Source organism: Natrix helvetica (assembly GCF_964273705.1).
Source record: "Natrix helvetica genome assembly, chromosome: 3".
NCBI classification, from domain to species: Eukaryota; Metazoa; Chordata; class Lepidosauria; order Squamata; family Natricidae; genus Natrix; species Natrix helvetica.
Window position 1 is genome coordinate 2,470,510 of NC_138549.1, and position 26,172 is coordinate 2,496,681.

At 43.8% G+C, this 26,172-nt stretch overlaps 2 protein-coding genes across 3 annotated transcripts in view; one reads left to right on the plus strand and one right to left on the minus strand.

Annotated features, from left to right (window-relative positions):
• The window catches only part of EPSTI1 (epithelial stromal interaction 1), a 577,346-nt gene that overhangs the window by 504,891 nt on the left and 46,283 nt on the right, over positions 1–26,172 (plus strand). The window contains exon 1 of one of the 2 annotated variants that reach the window (XM_081947936.1): positions 12,093–12,098. The exons of the other annotated variant lie outside the window; for it this stretch is intronic. The gene's annotated coding sequence lies outside the window, so the exon portion shown is untranslated. Of the gene's footprint in view, positions 1–12,092; positions 12,099–26,172 lie in introns of those variants that run through there. 2 annotated transcript variants of the gene reach the window in all.
• Positions 12,432–26,172, minus strand: part of DNAJC15 (DnaJ heat shock protein family (Hsp40) member C15) — a 27,782-nt gene continuing 14,041 nt past the window's right edge. Inside the window, exons 4-6 of the mRNA XM_081947946.1 lie at positions 21,840–21,916; positions 17,430–17,500; positions 12,432–13,142 (exon numbers count right to left, since the gene is read on the minus strand). Of these exons, the coding sequence (XP_081804072.1) occupies positions 13,072–13,142; positions 17,430–17,500; positions 21,840–21,916 (219 nt within the window). The 3' untranslated portion in view covers positions 12,432–13,071. The remainder of the gene's footprint in view (positions 13,143–17,429; positions 17,501–21,839; positions 21,917–26,172) is intronic.

The following is a 26,172-nucleotide window of genomic DNA, read 5'->3' on the forward strand; positions in this document are numbered from 1 at the left end:
GGAAGAAAGGAGGGAGGGAGGAAAGGAAGGGAGAGAGAGAAAGAAGGAGGGAGGAAGCAAAAGAAAATAAGAAGGAAGGGAAGGAAAGAAAGGAAGGAAGAAAGGAGGGAGGGAGGGAGGGAGGAAGGAAGGAAGGAAGGAAGGAAGGAAGGAAGGAAGGAAGGAAGGAAGGAAGGAAGGAAGGAAGGATAAATAATGAATCCCTAGTAAGAGAATTATGGTCTGTTTTCCAAACCATCAGGAAATTTAGCTTGCCGTACTGATGAGTTACAGCTTTTATTCTGGGTCTTTTTTGGCTGTTGTTTGTTTGTTTTAAAATTGATTTTCACTTTGTGCACATATTTCAACCATCCAAATCAAGGGGCTTTACTGCAAAATATCGCCAATCAATTAAAACGCCCGTGAAATCCTCTTCAATAAAGAAAGGAGGGAGCATTCCATTTGTCACAGGTGAGAATCAGCCTGCAAAAGGAAAAGCTCTGAGGGTAACAGCCTCCCAAAATGATACAGGTAAGCCTTGGATTACAACAGTTCATTTAGCAACTGTTCGAAGTTACAACGGCCCTGAACAGAGTGACTTATGACCAAATTTCACACTTAAGGACCATTGCAGTAATCCCATGATCCTGTGATCAAAATACAGCCGCTCGACAGCTGACTCGTATTTATGACGGTCACAGAATCTCGGGGTCACACAATCCCCTTTTACAACATTAGTGGGGGAACTCAGATTCACTTAACAACCAGGTTACTAACTAATCACCTGCAGTGTTTCACTTAACTCCTGTGGCAAGCAAGGTTGTAAAACGGGGCAAAACCTGCTTCACTGTCTTGCTTAGCCACGGAAATTTGGGGTCCGGTTGCTGTTGTTAAGCCGAGGACTTCTCTGTATATGAGAGCCAGGGGTGGGATTCAGCCAGTTCGTGCCAGTTTGGGCAAACCAGACGCTAATTTTACATTTGATTGACCGAACCGGTAGTTGCAAAGACTGGCTGGCCCCGCCCACCCCTCCCACACGGCCCATTCATTAGACCAGGTAAGTGCAGGGTCCAACGCGGAGGCTCTGGGAGGAAGAAAAATAGGCCTCCTGGAAGTCCGGAAACAGGATTTATTTATTTATTTATTTATTCTTAGCGCTTATAGACCGCCCCCTCTCCCGAAAGGGACTCGGGGCGGTGTACAGTCCATCTCAGAAATACATCATGAATAACTATAAAATTTAGACAATTAAAATTATTAAGTAAAGAAATAAATAAGAGGAGGATAAAAAGATATACAGAAGTGTACTGCTAAGTAAATAATTTAAAATGTAAAAATTTAAAACCCCAACAGATATCCTATAAAATTAAGTTTAAAAGAACAATCCCCCTAAAAAACCAGTAAGAAATATGTATGCCAGGAGGTAGACGTTATCATTATGCCAGGCCAGCCAGTCGGAACAGGTGTGTCTTCAATTTCTGTCGGAAGGAGCGGAAGTCAATGGTGGTTCTAATGTCGAGGGGGAGGTCATTCCAGAGGGTTGGGCCCATCACAGAGAAGGCCCTACTCCTTGGTGTCGCCCGCTGGCATTGCCTAGTGGACGGCACCAGGAGCAGCCCCTCCCTGTGAGAGCGAATTGGCCGCAGGGATGTGTGTGGGAGGATGCGATCCCGCAGGTAGCTAGGCCCTATGCCATGGAGCGCTTTAAAGATGGTGATCAGAACCTTGAAACGCACCCGGAAGACCACAGGCAGCCAGTGCAGCTCGCGCAGGAGCGGTGTTACGTGGGAGTACCTGGTACTCCCCATGACTGCCCGCGCGGCTGCGTTCTGGACTAGCTGCAGTCTTCGGGCGCGTCCCAAGGGAAGCCCCATGTAGAGAGCATTACAGTAGTCCAGGCGAGACGTCACCAGTGCATGAGTGACCGTGCGTAGGGCATCCCGGTCCAGAAGGGGGCGCAATTGGCGCACCAGGCGAACCTGGTGGAACGCCCCCCTTGCCACGGCTGCCACATGGTCGTCCATTGACAGCCGGGCATCTAGGAGGACGCCCAAATTGCGTGCCCATTCCACAGGGGGCAATTGTTCGCCCCCTATGGCCAGCGTTGGAGTCAGCTGGCTGAACCGAGGTGCCGGTAGCCACAGCCTAACTAAGTTGTCCTAGTGAGAGAAGGGGAGGGGAGAGCGCATTCCACGCATACTTTCAGCTAGAGTCACATCTCAGATTACCGTAGCAGGCTTGGGAGGGGTGCACCTCATTGGGGAATATGATTTATGACACAGACTGAGGGGAGGGAAGAAACAGGGGTAAAGTTCAGCCATAATTCAAATAATGCTCAGTCCTGACTGCAAAAAGCTATTGCCAAAATTAATGCTCCTAATAAATGACTAATTTTCTTTTGAAATTGGCTCGGGATTCATGAATCAATTAGGGCATTTTTTGGAAACCTGACACGGGCGTGTTACTGGCCTCTGAAAGGGCTCCAGAGCCCGGGGGAGGCCTTTTTCACCCTCCTGGAGGCTCGGGGAAAGCCTCTGGAGCCTGGGGAGGGCAGAAATGCCCCCCCCCATGGTGCAGGAGGTCCAGTAGGCCACACCCACTATGGCCACGCCCACCCAGCAACCAGGCAGAGAACTGGTTGCTAACATTTTTCAATCCCACCCCTGATCAGATCCTCTTATCAAACAGGAAGATTAGAAGCCCTTCACAGGAAAGAGGCCATACTGTACCCAAATGCCTGCGATTGGCACGCGAAATACGCAATATTTAATCACAAGGGATCACAAACCAGGGAAAGCTATTGGCCCCGAATTGCAGGCGAACCGGATCTTCACAGCAAGATGAGCTCCTAATTGCAAATATTGTTTGCGTGACTTTCCGGAGCTTTCCTGGATGTGAGCAAAACCATCTTAATCACTGTTCTGGGGTTGCCAGATTCTTCTTGTGCCAGTGGGAAGCAGTCCAACACAATCACGATGCGCTTATTGTTAACTTGATTTTAATCCGTCATCTTTTCTCTCCTCACAATCAGGAGGCTGTGAGTTTGATCCAAGTAGAGGCAGATATTTCTCTCTCTCTCTGGGCGCAATGAGAATGTATCTGTTGAACAAAACTCCGTATTGGTGACATGAAGGGCATCCGGCCAATAAACACTCTGCTAGCTGCATTCAATTGCCCAGGCTCCACCCTGCAAGGGATTATGGGGTTATTAAATGAAGGTGGTGATGATGATCTAGAGCAGGGGTGTCCAAACTTGGCAACTTTAAGACTTGTGGACTTCAACTCCCAGAATTCCCCAGCCAGCTTTCTGGGAGTTGAAGTCCACAAGTCTTAAAGTTGCCAAGTTTGGACACCCCTGATCTAGAGCAATCTTTCCCCCAATACTTATTTTCAGTTCAGCTTCCAAAGCTGAAACTGATTTAATGTATTTTTAATTTAAACCTTTCTTTCAAATTTGCCTTAGAGTGGCAGAGTTTGAGTCAAGAGGGAGTTTGTTCTTAAAAACAGCCTGCGAACAGATCGCTCATCCCCACTGGATGGTGGGGAATGGAAGTCCCAGCCAGAGCTGAAGAAGCTTTTTAGATGAGAGGTGAAACGTCTTCAAAGAAAATCAGGAAAGTCCAGTTGCCTCTTGAAAAAGCACCTTTGGGACAATCAGGACCTGGAGGAAGAAGAATCTCCATAGAAACTTTAAACGAGCTGTACTGGCTGGGGAATTCTGGGAATTAAATTCCATGCACCTTTAAAGTCATCCAGGTGGGGAAAACACAGGTGTCCCGCGTGAGCAGGGATTGGACTAGAACAGAGGTCTTCAAACTTGGCAACTTTAAGACTTGTGGACTTCAATTCTGGGAGTTGAAGTCCACAAGTCTTAAAGTGGCCAAGTTTGGGGACCTCTGGACTAGAAATTATCCAAAGTCCCTTCCCAACTCTGTTCTTCTGCATCCTATGTGTCTATGGAGATTCTCGGTCCTCCAAGTCACCAAGGCACTTTTCCAACGGGACTTTCTGGTTTTCCCTTGAAGACCTTTCACTTCTCATCTGTGGGAAGCTACCCCACCCCCTCCTAGAAGAATGAAATGTTTTGAGAAAAAGGCAGGATAAAAGATTTCCCCTAAAAGAGAAATACAAATCTTAAGGGAGACAGAAACTCAGAGCTTTCCCCTCCCTGCTTCCAGCAGATATTTTGTGTCAACTAAGGGAGACTGGGCCACCTATCTACAAGGCAAAAGACCTTCAGGTTCAGGGTGATGGAATTAAGACCTGACCTCCGTTCCTGAACTTCTGGTTTGCACATTGGGCCGTTTTTCGCCCTACGGAGGGCCTCCAGGGGGCAAGGGAGGCCGTTTTGGCCCTCCTCAGGGTCCTAGAAAGCCTCTGGAGCCTGGGGAGGGCAAAAAACAGGTCAGTCACACAGCGCATGTTTGTGTGGGCATGTGCATGGGAGGGTGCAGGCATGCACGTAGGGGGGGGGGTCATGCATTTAGACTTAAGGGCATGGGCACGCCTGTGCACACACACCCCTCCCCACTTTTGACACGCAATGGCAAAAAGGTTAGCCAGGACTGTAATAGGATTATCTAGCTGCAGAGCTCCCTACATTGCACCATCTCCTAAGGAGATTGCATCGCCCAGCAAACTTCAACCAAACTTGACTCAGACAGACATGGCCCCACATGGCATTATGGGACTCTGACGACAGCCAATAGAATACGTGTTCTTGCCCAGGAATAGGAAGCTCAAGTTCAAAGCCCAAGAGAAGGTATAAAAACCCCTTCACTCTCAACTCAACTCATGTTCAGCTGCGCCATAGAACCATGGGCTTGGTGGTACTGCTTCCTCATTAAGCCGACTTTCCAATCAGCCTCCATGTTTCCAGGGTCTTCCTTCTAATTTGGAGCTGAACCAAAGGGATATTTCTCCCAACACATCCAAGGAGCTTCTTCAGTTCTGCGTCCTACCCTTCCCGCACAGGTGGGAATGCGCCTTACGGGCAAGACACCACTTTTCTGGACGTTTTGTTTCGCAACCCAATTCAGCCGTAAGACAAGACGGGAGCTGTGGAAACATCTGTAGCCTCTTACACCTTATCCAGGAGTGCGTGTGATCTGAACCAACACGATACAGAGACGGGAAGCTTCACTGCACTTCTTCAGCAAATGCAGGTTGCAATTGAGCATGAAAATCACTTCCAGCTGTTGTTTTGCAGCTGATGTGCAGCCTGTAATTCCCAGGGCCTTTTCACGTGTCGATGTACACTCCTGTTCCTAAGTGGGGGGAGGGAACAAAATTAGGGTTGGTCTCCCAGCCGAGATGTTTTGGAGCAAATCTCACTTTTTGTACTTTAGCTGGCATTGAAATAATATTTTGAGGGGGGTGGGTTCCCACTGGGGTCTCGCGTACCATATGTAGGAGTTGTTTAGGGTTCCCAAGGCAGGATGCGATGGGGATTTATATCCTTGTGCTTATTTATACAGAGCGAGAAGCAGATGTAGAGATGTGTGCAGTTGTTTCAAGAGAAATACATTTCACTACCATGGAAAGATCACAGCGGGCAAATTTAAAGCCCAACTGTTCTTCATGCTGCTTTATGTTTCCAATTGGACTCACATTGGACACCTTAATGGCAATAACAGAATGACAGAGTTGGAAGGGACCTTGGAGGTCTTCTAGTCAAGCCCCTTGCTCAAGCAGGAGACTCTCTACCATTTCAGACAAGTGGATGTCCAGTCTCTTCTTGAAAACCTCCAGTGATGGGAGTGTCCACAATTTTTGAAGGCAAGCTGCTCCACTGATAAGCAGAAGAACAGAGTTGGGAGGGATTTAGGAGGTCTTCTAGTCCAGCCCCGTCAATCAGGAGACCCTCTACCATTTCAGACAAATGGATGTCCAGTCTCTTAAAAATCTCCAGTGATGGAGCACCTACAGTTTCTGGACGCAACTTCAATTCCACTGGTTAATTGTCCTCACTAGGGAAGTTAGGAAAGTTCTCCTTAGTTCTAGGTTGATTAAGTTTCCATCCATTGTTTCTTGTCTTGCCTTCTGGTATTTTGGAGAATAGGGTGATTCCCTATTCTCTTCTTTGTGGCAGCCCCTCAAATATTAGAAGACTGGCATCATGCCACATCTTAGTCCTTCTCTTCACTAGACTAGACATACCCAATTCCCGCAACCGTTCTTTGCTTTATCCTTCAGTCCCCTAGTTATCTTTTTTGCTCTTCTCTGCACTCTTTTCAGAGTCTCAACATCTCTTTTTTTTCTACCATGGTGACCAAAACTGGATTCAGTTTTCCAACTGTTTGTGAAGAAATGGATGGACTTCTTCTACCAGAGCCTCTTTGCGAAGATTCACTCACCTTCCTTTCTTTCCTTTACCCATCAGTCTAGAATTCTCTACTTTGCTCATTTGTCCACCAGATAAGGTGAATTAAGCCACAGAGAAGACAAAATTGTTAAGATGTGGGCAAGCAGCCCCAGAGTGAACCCTCTGGATACCCACGGGAGATCTGTAGCTAAACCAACCATCCCTAAAAATAAAGAACAGCAAGGGAGAAAAAAGAGGGGGAAGAGAGAGAAAAAAGACACATTGTCCTGCTGTAGTGTCGATTTTTGCTAATTCAAGAGTCCTCCAATCATGGAACTTTGCAGAAGACTTTCCACGTCTTTCCACACTCAGAGATAATATATTAGGTGTGAAACTCAAAGGTGCTTTTGAGTTTGAGAAAAGGCAAGTGGACTTTCTTGGTTTGTTTTTTCACTTTGAAAACATTTCGCTTTCCATCCAAGAAGCTTCTTTAGTTAGGCATGAAGGATACTTGGTCACATCTGCTGTTTTCTCTTTCAGTGTAAAACCACAGCGAAAATTGTGGTATTTTTGAATCTTTACACTCTGGACAGTGGTGGTTAGATACAGATTAACAAGAGTTGGAAGGGACCTTGTAGGTCATCTAGTCCAACCCCTCCCCCCGCCCAAGCAGACCCTGCACCATTTCTGACAAAGGGCAGTCCAGTCTCTTCTTAAAAACCTCCAGAGATGAAGCTCTCACAACTTCTGTGGGCAACTTCGGTTTCATTGGTTGATTGTTCTGTCAGGAAATTTCTCCTTATTTCCAGGTTGACTCTCTCCTTGATTAGTTTCCATCTATTGTTCCTTGTCTGGCCTTCAGTGCTTTGGAGAATAGCTTGACTCCCTCTTCTTTGTGGCAGCCCCTGAGATATTGGAAGACTGCTATCATGTCTCCCCTAGTCCTTCTCTTCACTAGACTAGCCATGCCCAGTTCCTGCAACCGTTCTTCATGTGTTTTAGCCTCCAGTCCCCTAATCCTCTTTGTTGCTCTTCTCTGCCCTCTTTCTACAGTCTCAACAGGTTTTTTATAGCGTGGTGACCAAAACTGGATGCGGTACTCTAGGTGTGGTTTTACTAAGGCTTTATAGAGTGGTATTAGTACCTCCCTTGATCTTGAGTCTATCCCTCTGTTAATGCAGTTTAGGATTGCATTGGCTGTTTTGGCTGCCGCCACACAACTCTTGGCTCCTGTTTAACTGGTTGTCCACTAAGACTCCAAGATCCCCCTCATAGTTACTGCTATTAAGCCTGGTTTCAACCCAGTCTATATGTGTACTTTTGGAAAAGTAAAGTTAGCGCAAGACTTTACTTTTTTCTGCACGGAATTTCATTTTGTTAGATAGGGCCCAGGGTTTCAGTCTGTCAAGATCCATCTGATTCTTAAGCTACCCAAAAATCTTTGGCAACTGATGAATTCCTTGATATTAAAAAAAAAGCAACCTGAATCTGGACATAAGAAAACTTGAAAAGTGCCTGCTTCCTTGGCTTATTAAGCTGCATTTGGGCAGAGCTTAGAATTTATGTCATCTCTTTTCCAGGTGACTTGGGAAATCAAGATTAGTTACTTTCTGCTTAGGAAATTAAAGAGGATAACAGATTTCACAACACTTCTGGGAAAATTGTTCCTTGTTTTCACTCTTGGGAGCAACCCAGAAATCTTGGCTGCTCAAAACCACGTATAAAATGTGAATGTCAAATGCAGGTTGGAAATATGGCCATCTTAGAATAAAATAACAGACTTGGAAGGGATCTTGTAGGTCATCTAGTCCAACCCCCGCCCAAGCAGGAGACCCTGTGCCATTTGTGACAGATGGCAGTCCAGTCTCTTCTTGGAAGCCTACAGTAATGAAGCTCCCACATCTTGAGGAAGTATCAACAGGGCATCTTGGACAGAAGAAATTAGAAACATTCACATAGAAAATAAAGATTGTTCATCTTAACAGCCAAGTCCATTTACAGTAATCATTACTGACTTCTTAACTATTATTTAATCTTTATTATGACCTTTATGGCCTTATTAGTAAAAAGAAGGAAGGAAGGAAGGAGAGAGAGAAAGAAAGAAAGAAAGAAAGAAAGAAAGAAAGAAAGAGATGGAAGGAAAGAAGAAAGAGAAGGAAATAAAGAAAAAAGGAAGGAAGGAACATTGTATTTTAATCTTGGAAATAAATAAAAATTCATGTCAGAGAAAGAAAGAAAAATAAAGGAAGGAAGGAAGGAAGGAAGGAGGGAGGGAGGGAGGGAGGGAGGGAGGGAAGGAAGGAAGGAAGGGAACCTTATGTTGTCCAAAACAGAAATTAAATTTAACCCAATTTAGCATGCTTGGGTATTCCTAAAGTAGCTCAGGATTTTAACTTATTGGCTCATTCTGGATTTTGGGATATGGTCGTTCGGTCTGACAGATCCTTGATTGATTGGCATTGCCAGTAGGTAAGATGGGATGCATCCCAATTTGTACCCAGGAAACTAAGGAAATCAATAGAAACATGTTCACCAATTAAGTCATATTTTTCTGTAAGAAATGTCTAGAACAAATCCATCTGGAATTGTGCCTGAAAGAAAACCTGGGTATTCCATCATTTAACTGAAAGGACGTGAACCGCGGTCTATAAGCTTAAGACTCAAATTTTTCACACCTCACTTACTGGATCAATTTGTCCCCCAAAGCAATTCACACCAACCAACAGTTTACTGATCAACCGGCAGAATTTCTGTTGTGCATCTCACTCCCAGACAAATAGTTGGAACGTTTTTCTTCACTTTGCAAAATTACTGAGAAATAACTATAGCTGGAGCGTTCTCTCGAGAGGGAAATGGGTTTCCATAACCGCCTCTCTTCAGTCTCCCTCCACAATCGCGTCTGTCGTCTGCTGGGGTTTTCTTCAAAGGCCAACCAGCCACGAGTCCTACTCTGCTAGGTCTGGGGTCTCCAAAATTGGCAACTTTTAAAGTTGTATGGATTCTTCAGCCGGCTGGAGAATTTCAGGAGTGGAAGTTCACAGGTCTCAAAGTTGCCAGGTTTGGAGACTCTGTTCTAGATTTTAAAAAATCAAGGGCTGGAGGTACAGCTCATCTGGTTGTTTATTTCCGTTTCCACTCCACACACACTGGAGAGCAATATTCAAACTAGTAATTCTGGATTCTGGACTTTAAGCAAACCTGTTAAATTATTTTGATGTGGTGGGAGGACCTCATGGTCAGAATGATCCTGAAGTAAGAGGAGCTCAGAGGACCATCTTCATTGTGAAGGTCAGAGAGAGAGAGAAGATCATCAGGCATGAAACACTCTTATCTACGTACCATCCATCCCTCCATCGTATCTATCTGTATGTATGTATGCATCCATCCATCCATCATCTCTACCATCTATCTCTATCACTATATGTCTATCTATCTACCATCTCTCTACCCATCCCTCCATCTCTATCCTATCTATCATCTATCTATCATCTATCTATCTATCTATCTATCTATCTATCTATCTATCTATCTATCTATCTATCTATCATCTATCTATCATCTCCATCCATCCCTCCATCTCTATTGTATCTATCTATATCTATGTATGTATCCATCCACCCATCCACAGTGATCTATCTACATCATTATGCATTAGCCAATGTCTGTCTGTCTGTCTGTCTATCTATCTATCTATCTATCTATCTATCTATCTATCTATCTATCATCTATCTATCTATCTATCATCTCTACCATCTATCTCTATCACTCTCTCTCATCTATCTTTAGCTATTTATCTCATCTCTACCATCTCTCGTTTCTTTCTCCCTCTCTCTCTCTCTTTCATTCTTTCTCCATTTCTTTCTTTTTGTCCCTCACTCTCTCCCCCTCCCCCAACACATGTACAAATGGCAGGCCCTTAAACTTTGCTAGAGCAGGAGCATGTCAATAGATTAACCTTCCCATGTGGAATACAAGTAAAGAAGAAAAAGGATGAAAACAGCTAGACATTGGAAGGGCCCCAAAGAGCATCCAACTTCCTGTCTAGAAAATTTTGGTGCCTTGATTAAAGAAAAAAAAAAAGCCCCATTTCCGTGCACAATTTGATATTATTTGCCAAGTGAAGACACCTTGAGGCCTCAGCTGTATTTTAAAGGTAAAAGGTAAAGGTTCCCCTCGCACATATGTGCTAGTTGTTCCTGACTCTAGGGGGCGCGGATCATCTCCGTTTCAAAGCCGAAGAGCCAGCACTGTCCGAAGACGTCTCCCTGGTCATGTGGCCGGCATGACTCAACGCCGAAAGCGCACGGAACACTGTTACCTTCCCACCAAAGGTGATCCCTATTTTTCTACTTGCATTTTTCACATGCTTTCCAACTGCTAGATAGGCAGAAGCTGGGACAAGTCACGGGAGCTCACTCCGTTACGCGGTGCTAGGGATTCGAACTGCCCAACTGCCAACCTTTCTGATCGACAAGCTCAGTGTCTTAGACATTGAGCCACGGCGTCACTTTTTAAAAATGGAAACAAACAAGGTTGCGGAAGGACCTTGTGTTTTTCAGCCCTGCTTAGTTTATAAATTAGGTCCCCGTTTAAATTAGGATAAGCTTTTACAGGATCTCCAGTTGCTCTCCAAAGGTGATTTAATTAGTTTTAACCTCTCGCCACACGAGTTGTGAGAAGGAGTCCCAAGGCTAAAAGCAAAGGCACTTTTTTGCACGAGGCTTTGAAACTAAGCAACGGCCAAAGCAAAGCAGGAAATAGTGGCATTAATTTAGAGCATTAATTGTCATTTTACCACGGAAAGATCCTTGCTTTGCTCAAAGTCTACTCGGCCCTTCCACTGTAATCGATGCCCGAGGTTGTCTGCTAACAGTCAAAGATGGGGAGGAACAAGAAAATTAAACAAATGCAAAATTTTCTACTGAAATAAAAATGAGTCAGTTGAAACCGAAGAAAATTTGCACTTCCTTTGAACGGCCGTCAAGCGGAGTCAAAATTCCTTTCTTTACAGAAGGCAAAATATTAAAATTACAGAGCCGGCTCAGAGGGGTAAAATGTTTAGGGAGGACTCAATTACCTGACAAAGCAACCGTGGGGAGCTTTCAGTTCACACCGTCAAGGTGACAACAGTGAACTTCATCTGGGAAGCCGTCGTGTTTCTAGTGACGGGGTGGCAGTTCCCCGTATTTCTGCTAGATGGACTACTCTGGAAACACAAGCATTTTGGCAGGGGGTGCTTACGGTGTGCTACTGGAGTTGCGATTGTGGCACTGTTGTCGGATCAGGGCCTGAACTGGAAAAGCACTCCTGGTCGTGAGCTTAGGTGTCTGGTAAAATATAGCTGAATGGGAAGCGGTGGCTCAGGGGCTAAGACGCTGAGCTTGTCGATCAGAAAGGTCGGCGGTTTGAACCCCTACCACCATGTAACGGAGTGAGCTCCCATTACTTGTCCCAGTTCCTGCCAACCGAGCAGTTCTAAAGCACGTAAAAATGCAAGTAGAAAAATAGGGACCACCATTGGTGGGATGGTAACAGAGTTACCGGCCACATGACCACGGAGACGTTTTCGGACAACGCTGACTCTTCGGCTTTAAAACAGAGATGAGCCCCGCCCCCTGGAGTCGGGAACAACTACAACGTAGGTGCGAGGGGAACCTTTACCTTCCATTTTTACCTCAGCTTTTGACACACCGTTTCCCTCAACACGAGCAAGGATTCGACGGGGGATTTGCAGCTCGCGTTGTCTCGTACAATTGAGCGAAAATAAATATTTTCATGGCTTACTAGAGCAATTTTGCTTTGGGGGAAGGAAGGCCGATCACACGGTGATAACGGAACTGTTTTTACCCCTCCGTTACACCTGCCTCATTAGTCATTATTTTCATTGATGAAAATCAAACCCTTTCATTGAACTTGTCAAATTTGTATCCTCCGCTGAAGGGAGGACACCTTTTATCCAAGTCAAGACCTCGAGACCGAGACCAAAAACGTGCCACTGGGGAAAAAAAGTCACTGGGGAGCATGCGGATGTTGTCCAAAACATTTAAGGTATATAAATATCTTTAAAATATTTAAAATTAAAAATAAGACAGGTAGCTTAGGTAAAGGAGGAGCTGCTTACTTCTCTAAGAGTGCGATGGGAGAAAATTCACAGGTCTAAAGCATCCATTTTATAATTTTCACAGTGGACCGGGAGTTCAAATTTGGACAGTATAATCATTATAATCTACAACGCTTCTGGTTTTTCCAAGAAACATTTTTTTTTTTTTTTGCTGATGAAAAACTAAACACTTGGATTTGACGTATTAAGAGAGAATAACAATCCTAACTTTTGGTGCGGTGGCTTTAGAGATGAAGCTGTCGCCTCACAATCAGGAGCCTGGAGCAGGAGTTTGATCCTAGGTTAGAGGCAGACATTTCTCTCTCTGGGCACAATGAGAATATAACTCTGCACTGGCAACAGGAAAGGCATCTGGCCATTAAAAACTCTGCTAGCTCCATTCAGTTGCAGAGACACCACCCCGCAAGGGATTGTGGGGTGGTTAAAGGAAGATGATGATGATCAATCCTAATTTTTCTGCATCGCGGTCTTACACTTCCAGATAATATCCCCCTGAGGCCATAAATGAGATTTGAAGGATGGAACCCGGATTTGATTATGAACTCCCTGAAACGGCGTCTTCAAATCTGCTGAAACTTTATTGACTAGCCCAAAGTTTGATTTCCGTGCTGTGGGAAAGAAGTCCTTGTGTGGCTTCCTAAAAGTTTCTGAGGTGCGGTGAAAATCCCTAATTTTTCCTGCTTGATTCCAGCAGATCCTTGGCTTCATTGATTTTGGTTGCCAGGTATGGAGATCCACCTTAGGAGGACACAAAAAGAGAGAGAAATCAGAGAAGTGAAGAGTACACAATGCTGTACATACTACTACTATGGTGATTAGTTGTGGACAATTTTATATACAGTCCTCGACTTAAACCTTTAATTGAGTCCAGGATTTATGTTGCTAAGTGAGACATTTGTCAAGGGAGTTTTGCTCCATTTTACAACTTTCCCTGCCAGAGTTTATAAGTGAATCGCTGCATTTGTTAACTTAGTCACACGGTCACTAAGTGATTGCAGTGCCCCGGGGGGGGGGGGGTGAGGAAACATGTGATCCCCTTTTATGACCTCCTCACCAGCAAAGTCAATGGAGGAAGCCAAATTCACTTAGCAACCGGGTTACCGAGTTACCAATGGCAGCGATTCACTTAACAACTGTGATAAAATGGGACAGGACTCGCTTAACAAGCGTCTGTTAACAACAGAAATTTTGGGCTCAACTATGGCTGCAAGTCAATGACTACCTGTGTGTGTGTGTGTGTGTGTGTGTGTGTGTGTGTGTGTGTGTATAGATGATAGATAGATAGATGAAAGATAGACAGACAGATAGATAGATAGATGAAAGATAGATAGATAGATAGATATAGAGATATATAATCTATCTACAGCGAGAGAGGATAGATAGGGAGATAGGTAGACAGACAGACAGACAGACAGACAGACAGACAGACAGACAGACAGACAGATATAGATAATATAATATAATCTATATACAGCAAGAGAGGATAGCTAGGTAGGGAGAAAAGGAGAGAGAGATGGAGAGAGAATAGATAGATAGACTAGATAGATAGGTAGGTAGGTAGGTAGGTAGGTAGGTAGGTAGGTAGGTAGGTAGGTAGGTAGGTAGATAGATAGATAGATAGATAGATAGATAGATAGATAGATAGATGATAGATAGATAGATAGATAGATAGATAGATAGATAGATAGATAGATAGATAGATAGATAGATGATAGAATACAGACAGATATACACACCTACCTAAACACACACACACAAACACACATTCAGAATCTGTCCTGCCACACCAGTTGCCGGCCGTTCAGGTGAGAGTGGACCAACGTCTGACCACAGGGAAGGTGAGACCTCTCGACCTTCCTTGTTTACTTTCTGACAGCAGCGAAAACCCCACCTGGGGGGATCCAGTTCTCGTATCCTTTTGTCTGGGGGAAAAAAAGACGTGCGCGGAGGGCTTGCGTCTTGCACGAACCAGTCGGGGACGTTGGGTGAAAACTCCCTCCATCTTCAACGCTCTGGCTTCCTTCCAGTCCATCTGACCATTGGATTACAGCTCAGTCGTCTGTCAGTCCCCCCCCCCAAGTGACAACCATCTGCCTCCGGCTGCCGAAAACGTTTGAGACGTTTCCGCTGTTTGTTGAGTTCGCTGTATAGTAACACCCCTCCCTCCCCCTTTTTAAGCGAGAAAGCGCCCCCCGCCACGGACTGTCACAAACAGCCGTTCCTAAGCATCTGTTCAGGGGAACAACGCAGGGAGGAAGAAGGGAGCAGGACTGATCCATGCTAGACCTGGTTTAGGTGAAACGAGCGATTTATCCAAAGCGCGTCGGGAGCCCCGGGAGAGGCCGGCCGGCCTTTAGTTCCTGCCGTTCGTGCATTAAACTCTAAATCCTCAAATTTCCTCTTTCTGCTATTTATTCAGAATGGACAGTGATGATGTATCTATGTATCAGTGGTGGGTTTCAGCCGGTACGTCCTGGTACGGGTGTACTGGTGTCTCCCGGGAGCAGCAGCCGCCATACCAGAACGGTGCTTTGGGCGCCTGCCCGCCCGCCCTCGTTCCTTACCTGTATTTAAGCCAACCGGGCCATTTGTGCACGCATGAGCAGCGTATGGCACCTGCGCAATGCTCTGCCGAGCAGCTAGAACATCGCAGGCAGGGTGTGTTTGTGTGTGTATGTGTATGTATGTATATACAGACACACACACACACACCAGTGGTGGGTTCCGGCAGAGTCTACTGCTGGTTTGCTCAGCGGCGTGCCCCATGCACATGCGAAGTACGATAAAAAAAAGCCAAAAACAAGATGGCGCCACCTATGGCGCCACCGGGAGAACCAGTTCGGGAGTGTGGCAGGACCTGGGTAGACGCCAGTTCCAGAGACCCAGGCCGCCAAGCTACTACCGGTTTGGCCAAACCGGTAGGAACCCACCACTGACACACACACATTTGTATGTGTGTATTTTTTGCATATGTTAAATTACCAAACTCCTAACACTGATGATGTTATCTAGTCGGGTAAGGAAACCTCTACCAGATAACCCAAAGGTGCTTTTTCAAAAGGCAACTGGACTTTCTCTGTTTTTCCTTGAAGGCGTTTCCCTTCTCCTCCAAGAAGCTTCTTCCGTTCTGCCTGAGTGCTGGAGAATGGAAGGATTTATATTCCTTGCAGTGACCTGGTTGTTAGCAGTCATTCTGAGAGTCATTGAGGTTACTGGGACAGATGAACAATGAAACCTCCAAGTGGTCAGAATGACTCTCAGGGGGAGCGCCAGCGACGAGATGACTGAGAGGAATATAAATAGCAATAGCACTTAAGGCTTATATACCGCTTCACAAGTGCTTTTACAGCCCTCTCTAAACGGTTGACAGAGTCAGCCTCTGGCCCCCAACAATCTGGGTCCTCAGTTTTCTCACCTCGGAAGGATGGAAGTCTGAGTCAACCTTGAGCCAGTCAGGATTGAACTGCTGGCAGAGGGCAGAATCAGGCTAAAACCCACATTCCAACCATTGTGAAGGAAGGAAGGAAGGTTAATAGCACTTAGATTTAAATACCTCTTCACAGTGCTTTTACAGCCCTCTCTAAGCGGTTCACAGAGTCAGCCTCTTGCCCCCAACAATCTGGGTCTTCATTTGACCCACCTCGGAAGGACGAAAGGCTGAGTCAACCTTGAGCCTGGTAAGATTTGAGCTACAGCTAGCAGTCAGCTGAAGTAGCCTGCAGTACTGCACTCTAACCACTGCGCCACCTCGGCTCTTATAAATCCTCCCAGTCTCCACCGTTCAGGCAGAACTGAAGGAAGCTTCTTGGATGAGAGGCGAAACCTCTTCAGGGAAAAAGCAAGAAAGCCCAGTTGCCTCTTGAGAAAAGCACCTTTGGGACAACCAGGGCCTGGAGGACTAAGAATCTCCATGGACATCTACAAGAAAATAAACAAGCTCAGAGAGCACCAAGGACCACGTGGATGTAATTCCACAGACGTAAAGGAATAAGAAGAGAGGGCTCCAGAGATATGAAATCTAATCGGCAAAATGCACTCCCTGCTTCCTAATCGCACTGCTCCTACTGGGAGGCAGCCTCTTTGAAACAAGTAGACATAAGCCCCTCACTCAGCCCAGGAGATCTCGCAATATCCAAGCCTGCCACATTAAACGCAGAGTGGAAGGATTCAGATCATTGTTTAATGAAACTCATCCCTGTTTACATCCAAATTGATTTTAGCCTGTGCCCGGACCGAGCCCGGCGTGTACAAAACCCCCCGTGATTGATTTAATTTATTAAATCAGCACCATCAATGCCCTTCTACACCTTTCACTCTAATGAGGTCAGAATTAATTTTATATTCCTGAAATGAAAAGGAACAGACAATAAATCTGTCAGCCCGATATTCGCTCCCCCCTCCTCCCCCCCGGTTTTTGGGCTTTTTAAATACTGAGTAACTCTCGACCATCTGTTGTTTCGAAGTGCAGAGTACATCAATGAACATATGGGCTTCCTTCTCAACCAGCTGTAGTGTAGTTAAAGTTATAATAAGAGCTTTTGGGGGGAGATCTGTTTGCATTAAAAACTTGGCTCATTAAAGCATCTGTGACAAGCTATAGCGTCCTTTGCAGCACTAAAAACTAATACAAATTTGTCATTTCATAACACAGTTCTCCAAAAAAAATTTCCTCTCCCTTATTTATAAAGCTTCTGCTTAAGTAAACTGCATTATTATTATTTTTTTAGAGTTCATGGCTAATATTTTTCTCACTTCGAAACCTAAATTTGATGTATTCAGTTCCAGAAATTCGATACCTGGCAGCTAATTAGGGCTTTGATTTTGTGGGTGACCAAAAAGGCAGCCATTTTATACGGCTGCGGTTCAATGAATTGGAAGGCTAATTTTTTATGCAAGCATTTTAAGCAAACATTTTAAGCAAAACATTTTGCTTTGAAATGGGGTGCATAAGATTGGGCGGAGATTAAGAGAGAGCCGTTTGGATGTCACTGAGCCAACAAACGTTGATCGAAACACAAAACGTACCTTTATCTGGGTGGTTCAGAATCATGATTTTCCGGTGAGCATTTCTAATCTTGACCTTGCCAGCAGATGGGCTGTAAAATATATATTTAGAGCGCTTAGCATAAATCAGGAGCCTTGCAGGCGGGAAAACTAGCACATTTGTGTTGCTTCAGAAAACATAGCATTCTAGAGCTCCTTGCCATCTGGTGGTGAAAGAGAGTACTACACCTTTCAAGAAATTTAAAAAAAAACTTGGAATAATTTGTAAGAAAATAATAGAATGGAATGGAATGCAGAAGAATAGAATGCAGAGTGGAATGAGAATAGAATAGAATAGGAAATAGAATAGGAAATAGGAATGGAATAGAATAGGAAATAGGGATGGAATGGAATAGAATAGAATAGGAAATTGGAATGGAATGGTATAAAATGGAATGGAATAGAATAGAGATAGAAAAAGAAGTAGAAAAAGAAATAGAACAGAAAAGAATAACATGCAGAATAGAGAACAGAATATAAATAAAACAGAATAGAGTAGAATATTCTTTATTAGTCAAGTGTGAGTGGGTTGGCATGCTGGCAGGAAACAGGAATTCTGGTAATGGTTGAATTCCAAAATTTAGGAAAAGCCCAACGCCTGGAAGAGATTTGGGATATTTTAATAGTCAACTACACAATAGGGAAATTTCTATCTGCTCCATTTTTCCCCGAGTGAAGTAGATTCGTAATTTCTGTGTTACTTTGAAGCCTGTCCACGTTTTAAATAATATCAGAGTTAATATTCTAAATTAATATATAAAACCTGAATTAACTATTTGCTCATACTTCCTTTCCATTCCTCTTACCGTGTTTAAACGCCATTGTTTTATTCTGTAACATACCGTATGAAAAGGCGCAAATTCAACTATCCGGGGGGGGGGGGGGTTCTCGACTTACAACTCCAATTGAGCCCCATCCTTCCCCTTGCTAAGCGAGGCAGTTGTGGAATGAGTTCTGCCCTCTTTTACGACCTTCCTTGCCACGGTCGTTAAGCCCATCACTGCAATTGTTGAAGTTAGTAACACGGTGGCTGAGTGACTCTGGCTTCCCCATTGACTTGGCTCGTCAGAAGGTTGCAAAAAGGGATCAAGGGACCCTGGGACTCTGCGACCGTCATAAATATGAGTCAGTTGCCAAGCGTCCAAATTTTGATCACGTGACCACGGGGAGGCTGCAAAGGCTGTGAAAAATGGTCCTAATTCACCTTTTCCCAATGGTGTTGTAGCTTCGTAGCGGTCATTAAATGAAGTGTTGCAACTAAAGGACTCCTTGTGCTCCTTTTCCCCCTCCATTCCCTTCTTCTGTTTCAATGCTATTATTTTTATTTTGTATCTTGAATAACAGCGTCAAAAGACACTGTATAAAAAGACACGAAACTTAACTGGATTTCCAAAGTGCAGGAGGAGGACAGCTATAAAATGGCATTTATTTTTCGAATGCCCTTGAGCTGTCCAGCAGGAAATTCTGCCGGTAAATTCCGCGCCCCCCCATATCCCTTTCAGATAAATCATTCTTTTCAAGGCAAAAAGGCTTACCCTTTGGTATTTAACTCCAGACAAGTTGTCAAGAATGTATAAAGGTATATTCCACATGAAATGTTGGAAATGCAAATGGAAAGAAGGGGCCTTTTATCATTTATGGCGGACATGAGATAAAGCAAAGAAATACTGGAGTATAGGATTCGTATCCTAATACAGAAAATTCTTAAAGGGAGCATAAAGAAAAAAAAAACTGAGGCTTTTGGGGGGGTTTATGGAAAAAATATAATTTTGTATTTATTTATTTGCTTACTTATTTACTTACTTTACTTACTTATTTATCTTGTCGTGTATTGTCAAATTGAGGTGGTGACCCTTTAAGAGCTGTATGCAATGAAATTTCATTTTTAATGTATGCCAATTAGTGTACATTCAAAGTGACAATAAAGTTAGTCTATTCTTTTCTATTCTAAAACGCCTGGGGGGAATATTTGGAAATTTGATGTTATATATGGTTTTTTATTTATTTATTTATAGATTTTCCTTTAATATACGTAAGTGCTTAATGAAAAGTGCATTGCCTGAGTCGATTTAGTTATACATAACAATAATGTTTATATGTGTGCAGCTATGCTGGTCTTGTATTCGGGTCTTTTCCCATGTAAGATTGAGGTTGTCTTGGCAACGTTTCGGCGAGGTCTCACTCGCCATCTTCAGGCTGGTGTTTTTGGCTTCGCGTTTGTGTGAGTAAAGCGTGGCCAGAGCTGCCATCTTTCTATAAATCTTGGTGGGTGGGTGTGTGGAGTGCTGGCTTTGTTTCAGTAAGTGGAATGATTGGCTGTGTGGTTGCATCATGATTGATAGATTGGTGCTGATTGGTGTTGGCTGTGTGTCCGTTGTTGTTTTGTGTTGTAACGGCCTGGGTGGTGGGTGGGGCTCGTTTGTTGACTAGAGCTGGTTTCCAGATGTCTGGTAGGCGGGAGGTATCGTCACGTTTATTCATGTTGTGGGGGTGTTTCTCTATTTCGATGGCTTCCATAATTATTCTCTTGTTGAAGTGTTCAGTTTTGGAGATTAATTTGGTTCCTTCAAAATCAATTTCATGTCCTGTAGCTTTAAGGTGCTGGAAAAGAGGGGAAGTTTTTTCTTTTTTTCTTACTGTGTTCTTGTAGGGTTATGGGCAGGCTGCCGGAAGACTTTGTCCGGCAGCCTGCCCATAACCATAGAAAACACTCCTAGAGCGGCCGCTGCTAGAAGAATCAGAAGCTGAGTTCCGGAGTTTGGTAGCTGGACAAGAAGTTTTGCTCGGAGCTTGGTGGTGGCTGCAAGGGCAACCCTCCTCTCCAGCCGGTTAGAGCTCCATGCACTGACCTAGGGGGTATCCTGAATGTGCCAAGCCGCTGGAGCTGGGGGACGGGCAGAGCACCACATGGCTTGGCGCGTTAGGGATACCCCCTAGGGTGCTCTGCCCGGCTGGAGAGGGGGTTTGCTGGATCGCTGCTCGTGAGCATGGTCACCTCATGGCTGCTTCGTCCCTGAGGCTGTGCCCGGCTTTTCAGGACCTTGCTCGCAAGGGAGCAGCCGCCCGGCAACTCCCCCCTCCAGCCAGGCAGAACGCCACTCCCCAACCTAGCGGTGTCCCAAAGGTGCCAAGCAACATGAGTGCCTTTCTCCCCCCCCTCCCCGGCTACCACGGCTTGGCGCCTTCAGGAATACCACTAGGTCGGTGAGCGGTGCGTATGTATGTATGTATGTATGTATGCATGTATGCATGTATGTATGTATGTATGTATGTATATATGCTGGTCTTGTTGTATTCAGGTCTTTTCCCGTGGGAAAAGACTCGAATACAACAAGACCAGCATACCTACACACGTGAAAATCTAGATCTATACCAGTCTCCCTTTATTTATTTATCAGCACAAATACAATACACACACACACACAAACATGCATATATATATATATTACTTAAATATAATAATCTTTCATCATTTTTCTTATACTCTTACATCTTCTAATTTCTATCTCTACTATCTAACCATTGATAGAACAAATCCCATGTTAAGAAATATTCTGTATCTTCCTTATCCTTTATCTTTAATGTCAATCTGTCCACAATCTAATATTTTTAATTATATTTTCATCTGTAGGAGTTTCCTCATTTTTTCCAATATTGTGCAAATACAATTCTCTCTCCTGTCAAAATATGTAATAATAAGTAGGCATTCCCATTATTGTTTTCTTCTGGTATCATAACTAACAAGAAGATTTCTGGCTTTAAATCTACTTGTTTCTTTATCATTTTTTTCTAACCACGTATGTATTTTCATCCAAAACATTTTTTGCCTCAGGGCGTGTTCACCACGTATGATAATGAGAACCCGGTAACTGAGTACATTTCCAACATTGATGCTATATATATGTTGATGGCAACGAGATTACTCTATGCACAAAAATGGAAGGACACTTTGATCCACACAACGGACAAAAGGCTAGAGAAGTTGAGGGAAGTTGGCAGAGATGGCTAAGTTGGCTGCTTTGATCCAAGAAAAATAAATCAATAAATAAATACTTTTATTCCTACTTGGAAACCACTTCTGGACTTTGTGCTTGAGGTGGGCAAAAAAATGAAACTTTGATTTTGGGTTTGACCGATTAGATAGATTTAGGGCTCTAAAAATGGCTGGTTTAAACTATTATGTAAAAGTAAAAAGTTGAGATTGGGTGTTATTATCTCATTCTACTGCACCAAAGGGAGTAAGGAGTCAATGACTTTTCTTTCTTCCCCCCCCCCCTTCTTTTCCACACTTTCCCCTTCCCTATTTTTCCCTACTGTTTGCTTTTGTATTTTTATTGTATAACATAAACTAATAAAAATAGTTCATTGAAAGAAAAAATACAAAAGGTTTACCTTATGCCTAAAATAAGGCTAGCTTCCCGTACATTCATTTTCGATTCGAATCCGCCTTTGTAATACGAAGAAGCGGCCTGTGAACAAAAGAGAAAGGGGATTTGAGAGGGAGCCCAAGAGCATTAAAAGTCAAAACGATCGTATGGACAGAATTCTGCTTCGAAGCAAGGAAATTATGGTTCCAGAATAATAATCAGAACCACCCATGTTCTGCAGATAGAACCAGGAAGCCTAGATTGGGGGGAAATTTAAATTTGGAAAAAGCAGCCGAGTTAAAAATTAAATACCTGTACCCGGAGTGCTGTGTCCTCCAATTTCCAAGTTGGCCATCTGGGGCTGCTAATTTTTTTTTAATTAAAAAAAAACCAAAACAACGTAGACTAAAGTTTGCATCCTGCCGCCTGCCTTCTGTAGAGGCAGAAACAGGATGTCGGACTCGCCACAAAAGACTATTTTCTTGACCCACAGCAGCAGGTATTGGAAAGTAGGGGGCATCCTATTTAAAGTATCTACACCAGGGAGTCCTTGGCTTATGATTGAACCTGAGACCGGAAATCTCGTCATTAAGAGTGTGCATGTGTGTTTATTGAACTTATATCCCATCATATCTTTACAAGTTATCTAGCAGAGACAATAAAATATTCCATTATGTTCTTTTTCATTCCATTCATTTTCTATTCCATTCTATTCCATTGTTCATTCCTCTAAGTCTATTCGATTCTATTCTACTCTAGTCTACATTCTATTCTGCATTCTATTCCATTCCATTCTTCATTCCTCTTATAGTATTCATTTTCTCTGTTCTGTTCTGTTCTGTTCCTATTCTGTTCTATTCTATTCTACCTATTCTAGTCTACATTTTATTCTATTCCATTCTTCATTCCTCTTATTCTATTCATTTTCTCTATTCTATTCTAATTCTGTTCTGTTCTATTATTCCTACTTTATTCTGCATTCTATTCCATTCCATTCTTCATTCCTCATATTCTGCATTCTATTCCATTCCATTCTTCATTCCTCTTATTCTATTCTATTCTATTCTATTCTACTCTACTCTACTCTACTCTATTCTTATTTAGTTCTCGCTGGGCCTGTTCAAATTTGGGGAAACCCCATTCAGGAATCAAAGAGTAAAAGAGAAATGTTCTTTCCCCCCCCCCTCCCCCTCCCCTTCTTGGCTGGGTGGGAAAAAAAGACTATATAGTCTCTTATATGATAAAACTCCAATTTTTGCCGAGCGCTTAGGAGAAACAGGTATCCATTAATACCCATGAAATGTGATTTTTTTTTTTTACATAATCAACTTAATTTACATTATGCGGTAATTGATGCAATTTAGTCATTGGCGTCCCTTTGTTCATTTGTGAAATTACACAATTGCGGGAATGAGTGTAAATGGCCACAAATGAAGTGAACGACCATAATTAGGGAATTATGCAGAGGGGGAAGTCCATGCTGAGATGCCGTCCTTCTCACCCCAAAACCCTCTGTGTTTCACTGTGCAGGTAGTCCTCGACTTACAACAGTCCACTTAGTGACCATTCAAAGTTACAACGGCGCTAAAAAAGGGACTTACGGCCATTATTCACACTTACGACCATGGAGACATTTCCACGATTACACGATCAAAATTCAGATCCTGGGCAACTGACTCATGTTTATGATGGTCACAGTGTCCCGGGGTCACGTGATCCACTTTTGCGACCTTCTGGCAAGCCAAGTCAATGGGGAAGCCAGATTCATTGAACGACCGTGTTACTCATTTAGCAACTTCAGTGATTCATTTAACAAGAAAGATTATAAAATGGGGCAAAACTCACTTAAATATCTCACTTCGTAACAGACATTTTGGGCTCAGTTGTGGTCGTAAGCCGGGGACCATCTCTAAGGTGTCAATGACTCCTGTTTTTTCATCTCCAGGCTTCTGGGGTCTTTCGGTGAAGAAGCAAAGAATGTAAATAGAAATAAATGGGCAATACACCTGGGTAGTCCTTGACTTACGACCACAATGGCGCCCAAATTTTATGTCGCTAAGTGAGACATGTGGGCATTTGCCCCTTTTATTTTACGACCTTTCTTGCCACCATTAAGTGATTCACTGCAGGTGTTAAGGTAGTCACATGGTCGTTAGGTGAATCTGATTCGTCAGGTCGCTAAAGGAGATCACCTGACCCCGGGACACTGTGACCGTCACAAACACGAGTCAGTTGCCAAGGATCTGAATTTTGATCACGTGACCAAGGGGATGGTGCAACGGTCGTGAGAAAAATGCTCATAAGTCAAACAGTCACTAAATGAATGATTGTATGGAAACAATCCTTCCATCCTCCACCATCCAGTCAGAGCTGAAGAAGCTTCTTGGATGAGAAGCAAAACGTCTTCAAAAGAAAAAACAAGAAAGTCCAGTTGCCTCTTGAAAAAAAAGCCCCTTTGGGACAACCGTGACCTGGAGGACTGAGAACCTCCATAGGCGTTGTCTACGCAGATCTGTACATTGGGGAAACAAAACAGCCACTTCACAAACACACGTGGCGCAACATAGGAGAACAAACCCATCAGGACTAGATTCAGAGGTCCATTTGCTGAAGGTTACACAATGTGATCACACAATCCTGAGATACTGCAACTGTCACAAACACTAGTCAGTTGCCAAGCCTCTGAATTTGGATCACGTGAACATGGGGGGAACGCTGCGACGGCCATAAGTGTCACAATCGATCATAATCCATCGATCGTGGCCGCTTATCGCGAATCGATCCTAAGTCTCTTTCTTTTCAGTGCCGTAGTAACTTCGAGAGGTCATTAAACGAACCGCTGTAAGTCGAGGACTACCTGTATTTTCAAGGGAGGAAAATACATTATTTATGGATCTGCAACCGTTTTGTTTTTTTAAATAGCCGTAATTTAATTTGATTTGGGAATAAAGATCGTCTTCTTTACAATTGATTCCAAATTTTAGCCATTTGGAGAGACATCGGCCTTGTCCCACCTTAAAAAGAAAACAATTACAGTAGCATTTAAAAAAAAAACAAGGGCTGCTCACGGTGTTTTTTTCCCCTGCTGACACTCAGAATACCCATCGTTTGTGAGGATGTTATACCTGCCTCGGGCAAAACCAAGAGAAACCTTTCTTTAATTTTTAAAAAGCTCCCAGCTGGTGCATCAGCTTCTTTCAGAGCAGGAAATGTAAGCTGCTTGGATAAGGGTTTCTCCAAATTAGAGTCCGTCAAAGAAAATGCTAATTTGACAAATCCCAAGATACTTTCTCCATTATTATTTTTTTACTTTTTATTTTGCTCCGTGTCCAGAAAGGGTGAATTTTGAGGGTCAGCCAGCCTCCGGCCATTCATAAATTTAAGAACAGGAAGCCGGTAGAATAAATTTGATTTTGTGGCCTAGAATTAATAACAGCGAGAGCTTCAAGAGTGACATCTGTTCCAAAGGACTTTGTGGGTTAAGGTCTAATAATGAGAAGCTGCAAAGCAAACGAAATAATAAAACAAGCTAAATAAATAAAGCCAGTTAAGGGGCTGTCACAAAGAGGAGGGGGTCAACTTACTCTCCAAAGGACCTGAAGGCAGGACAAGAAACAACGGATGGAGAGTGATCAAGGGGAGAGGCAACCTGGAACTAAGGAGAAACTTCCTGACAGTGAGGACAATTTAACCAGTGGAACAAATTATGGGTACTCCAACTCTGGAGGTTTTCAAGAAGAGACTGGACAGCCACTTGTCCAGAATGGTGTAGGGTCTCCTGCTTGAGCAGGGGGGTGGACTAGAAGACCTCCAAGGTCCCTTCCAACTCTGTTATAAATAGCAATAGATATAGCACTTATATACCGCTTTACACTCTGTTACAGCCCTCTCTAAGTGGTTTAGAATCAGCCTCTTGCCCCCAACAATCTGGGTCCTCATTTGACCCACCTGGGAAGGATGGAAAGCTGAGTCAACCTTGACCCTGGTGAGATTCGAACTGCCAAATTGCAGGCAGCCGGCAGTCAGCAGAAGCAGCCCTGCAGTACTGCACTCTGACCTCTGTGCCACCACAGCTCAATGAAGCTTATAATTTATTTGAGACGAGGGGGACAAATCTATTTTCCAAAGCACCTGAAGGCAGGATACAAAGCAATGGATGGAAACTAATCAAGGAGACAACCGGCCTAGAACGAAGGAGAAAATTTCCCGACACTGAGGATAATTAATCAGTAGAACGGCTTCCCTTTCAGAAGTTGTGGAGGTTTTGAAGAAGAGATTGGAGAACCATTTGTCTGGAATGGGATGGGCACACCTGCAACCCTCCCCTGACCCCTCAAAAGACCCCCACTTGATGCAAC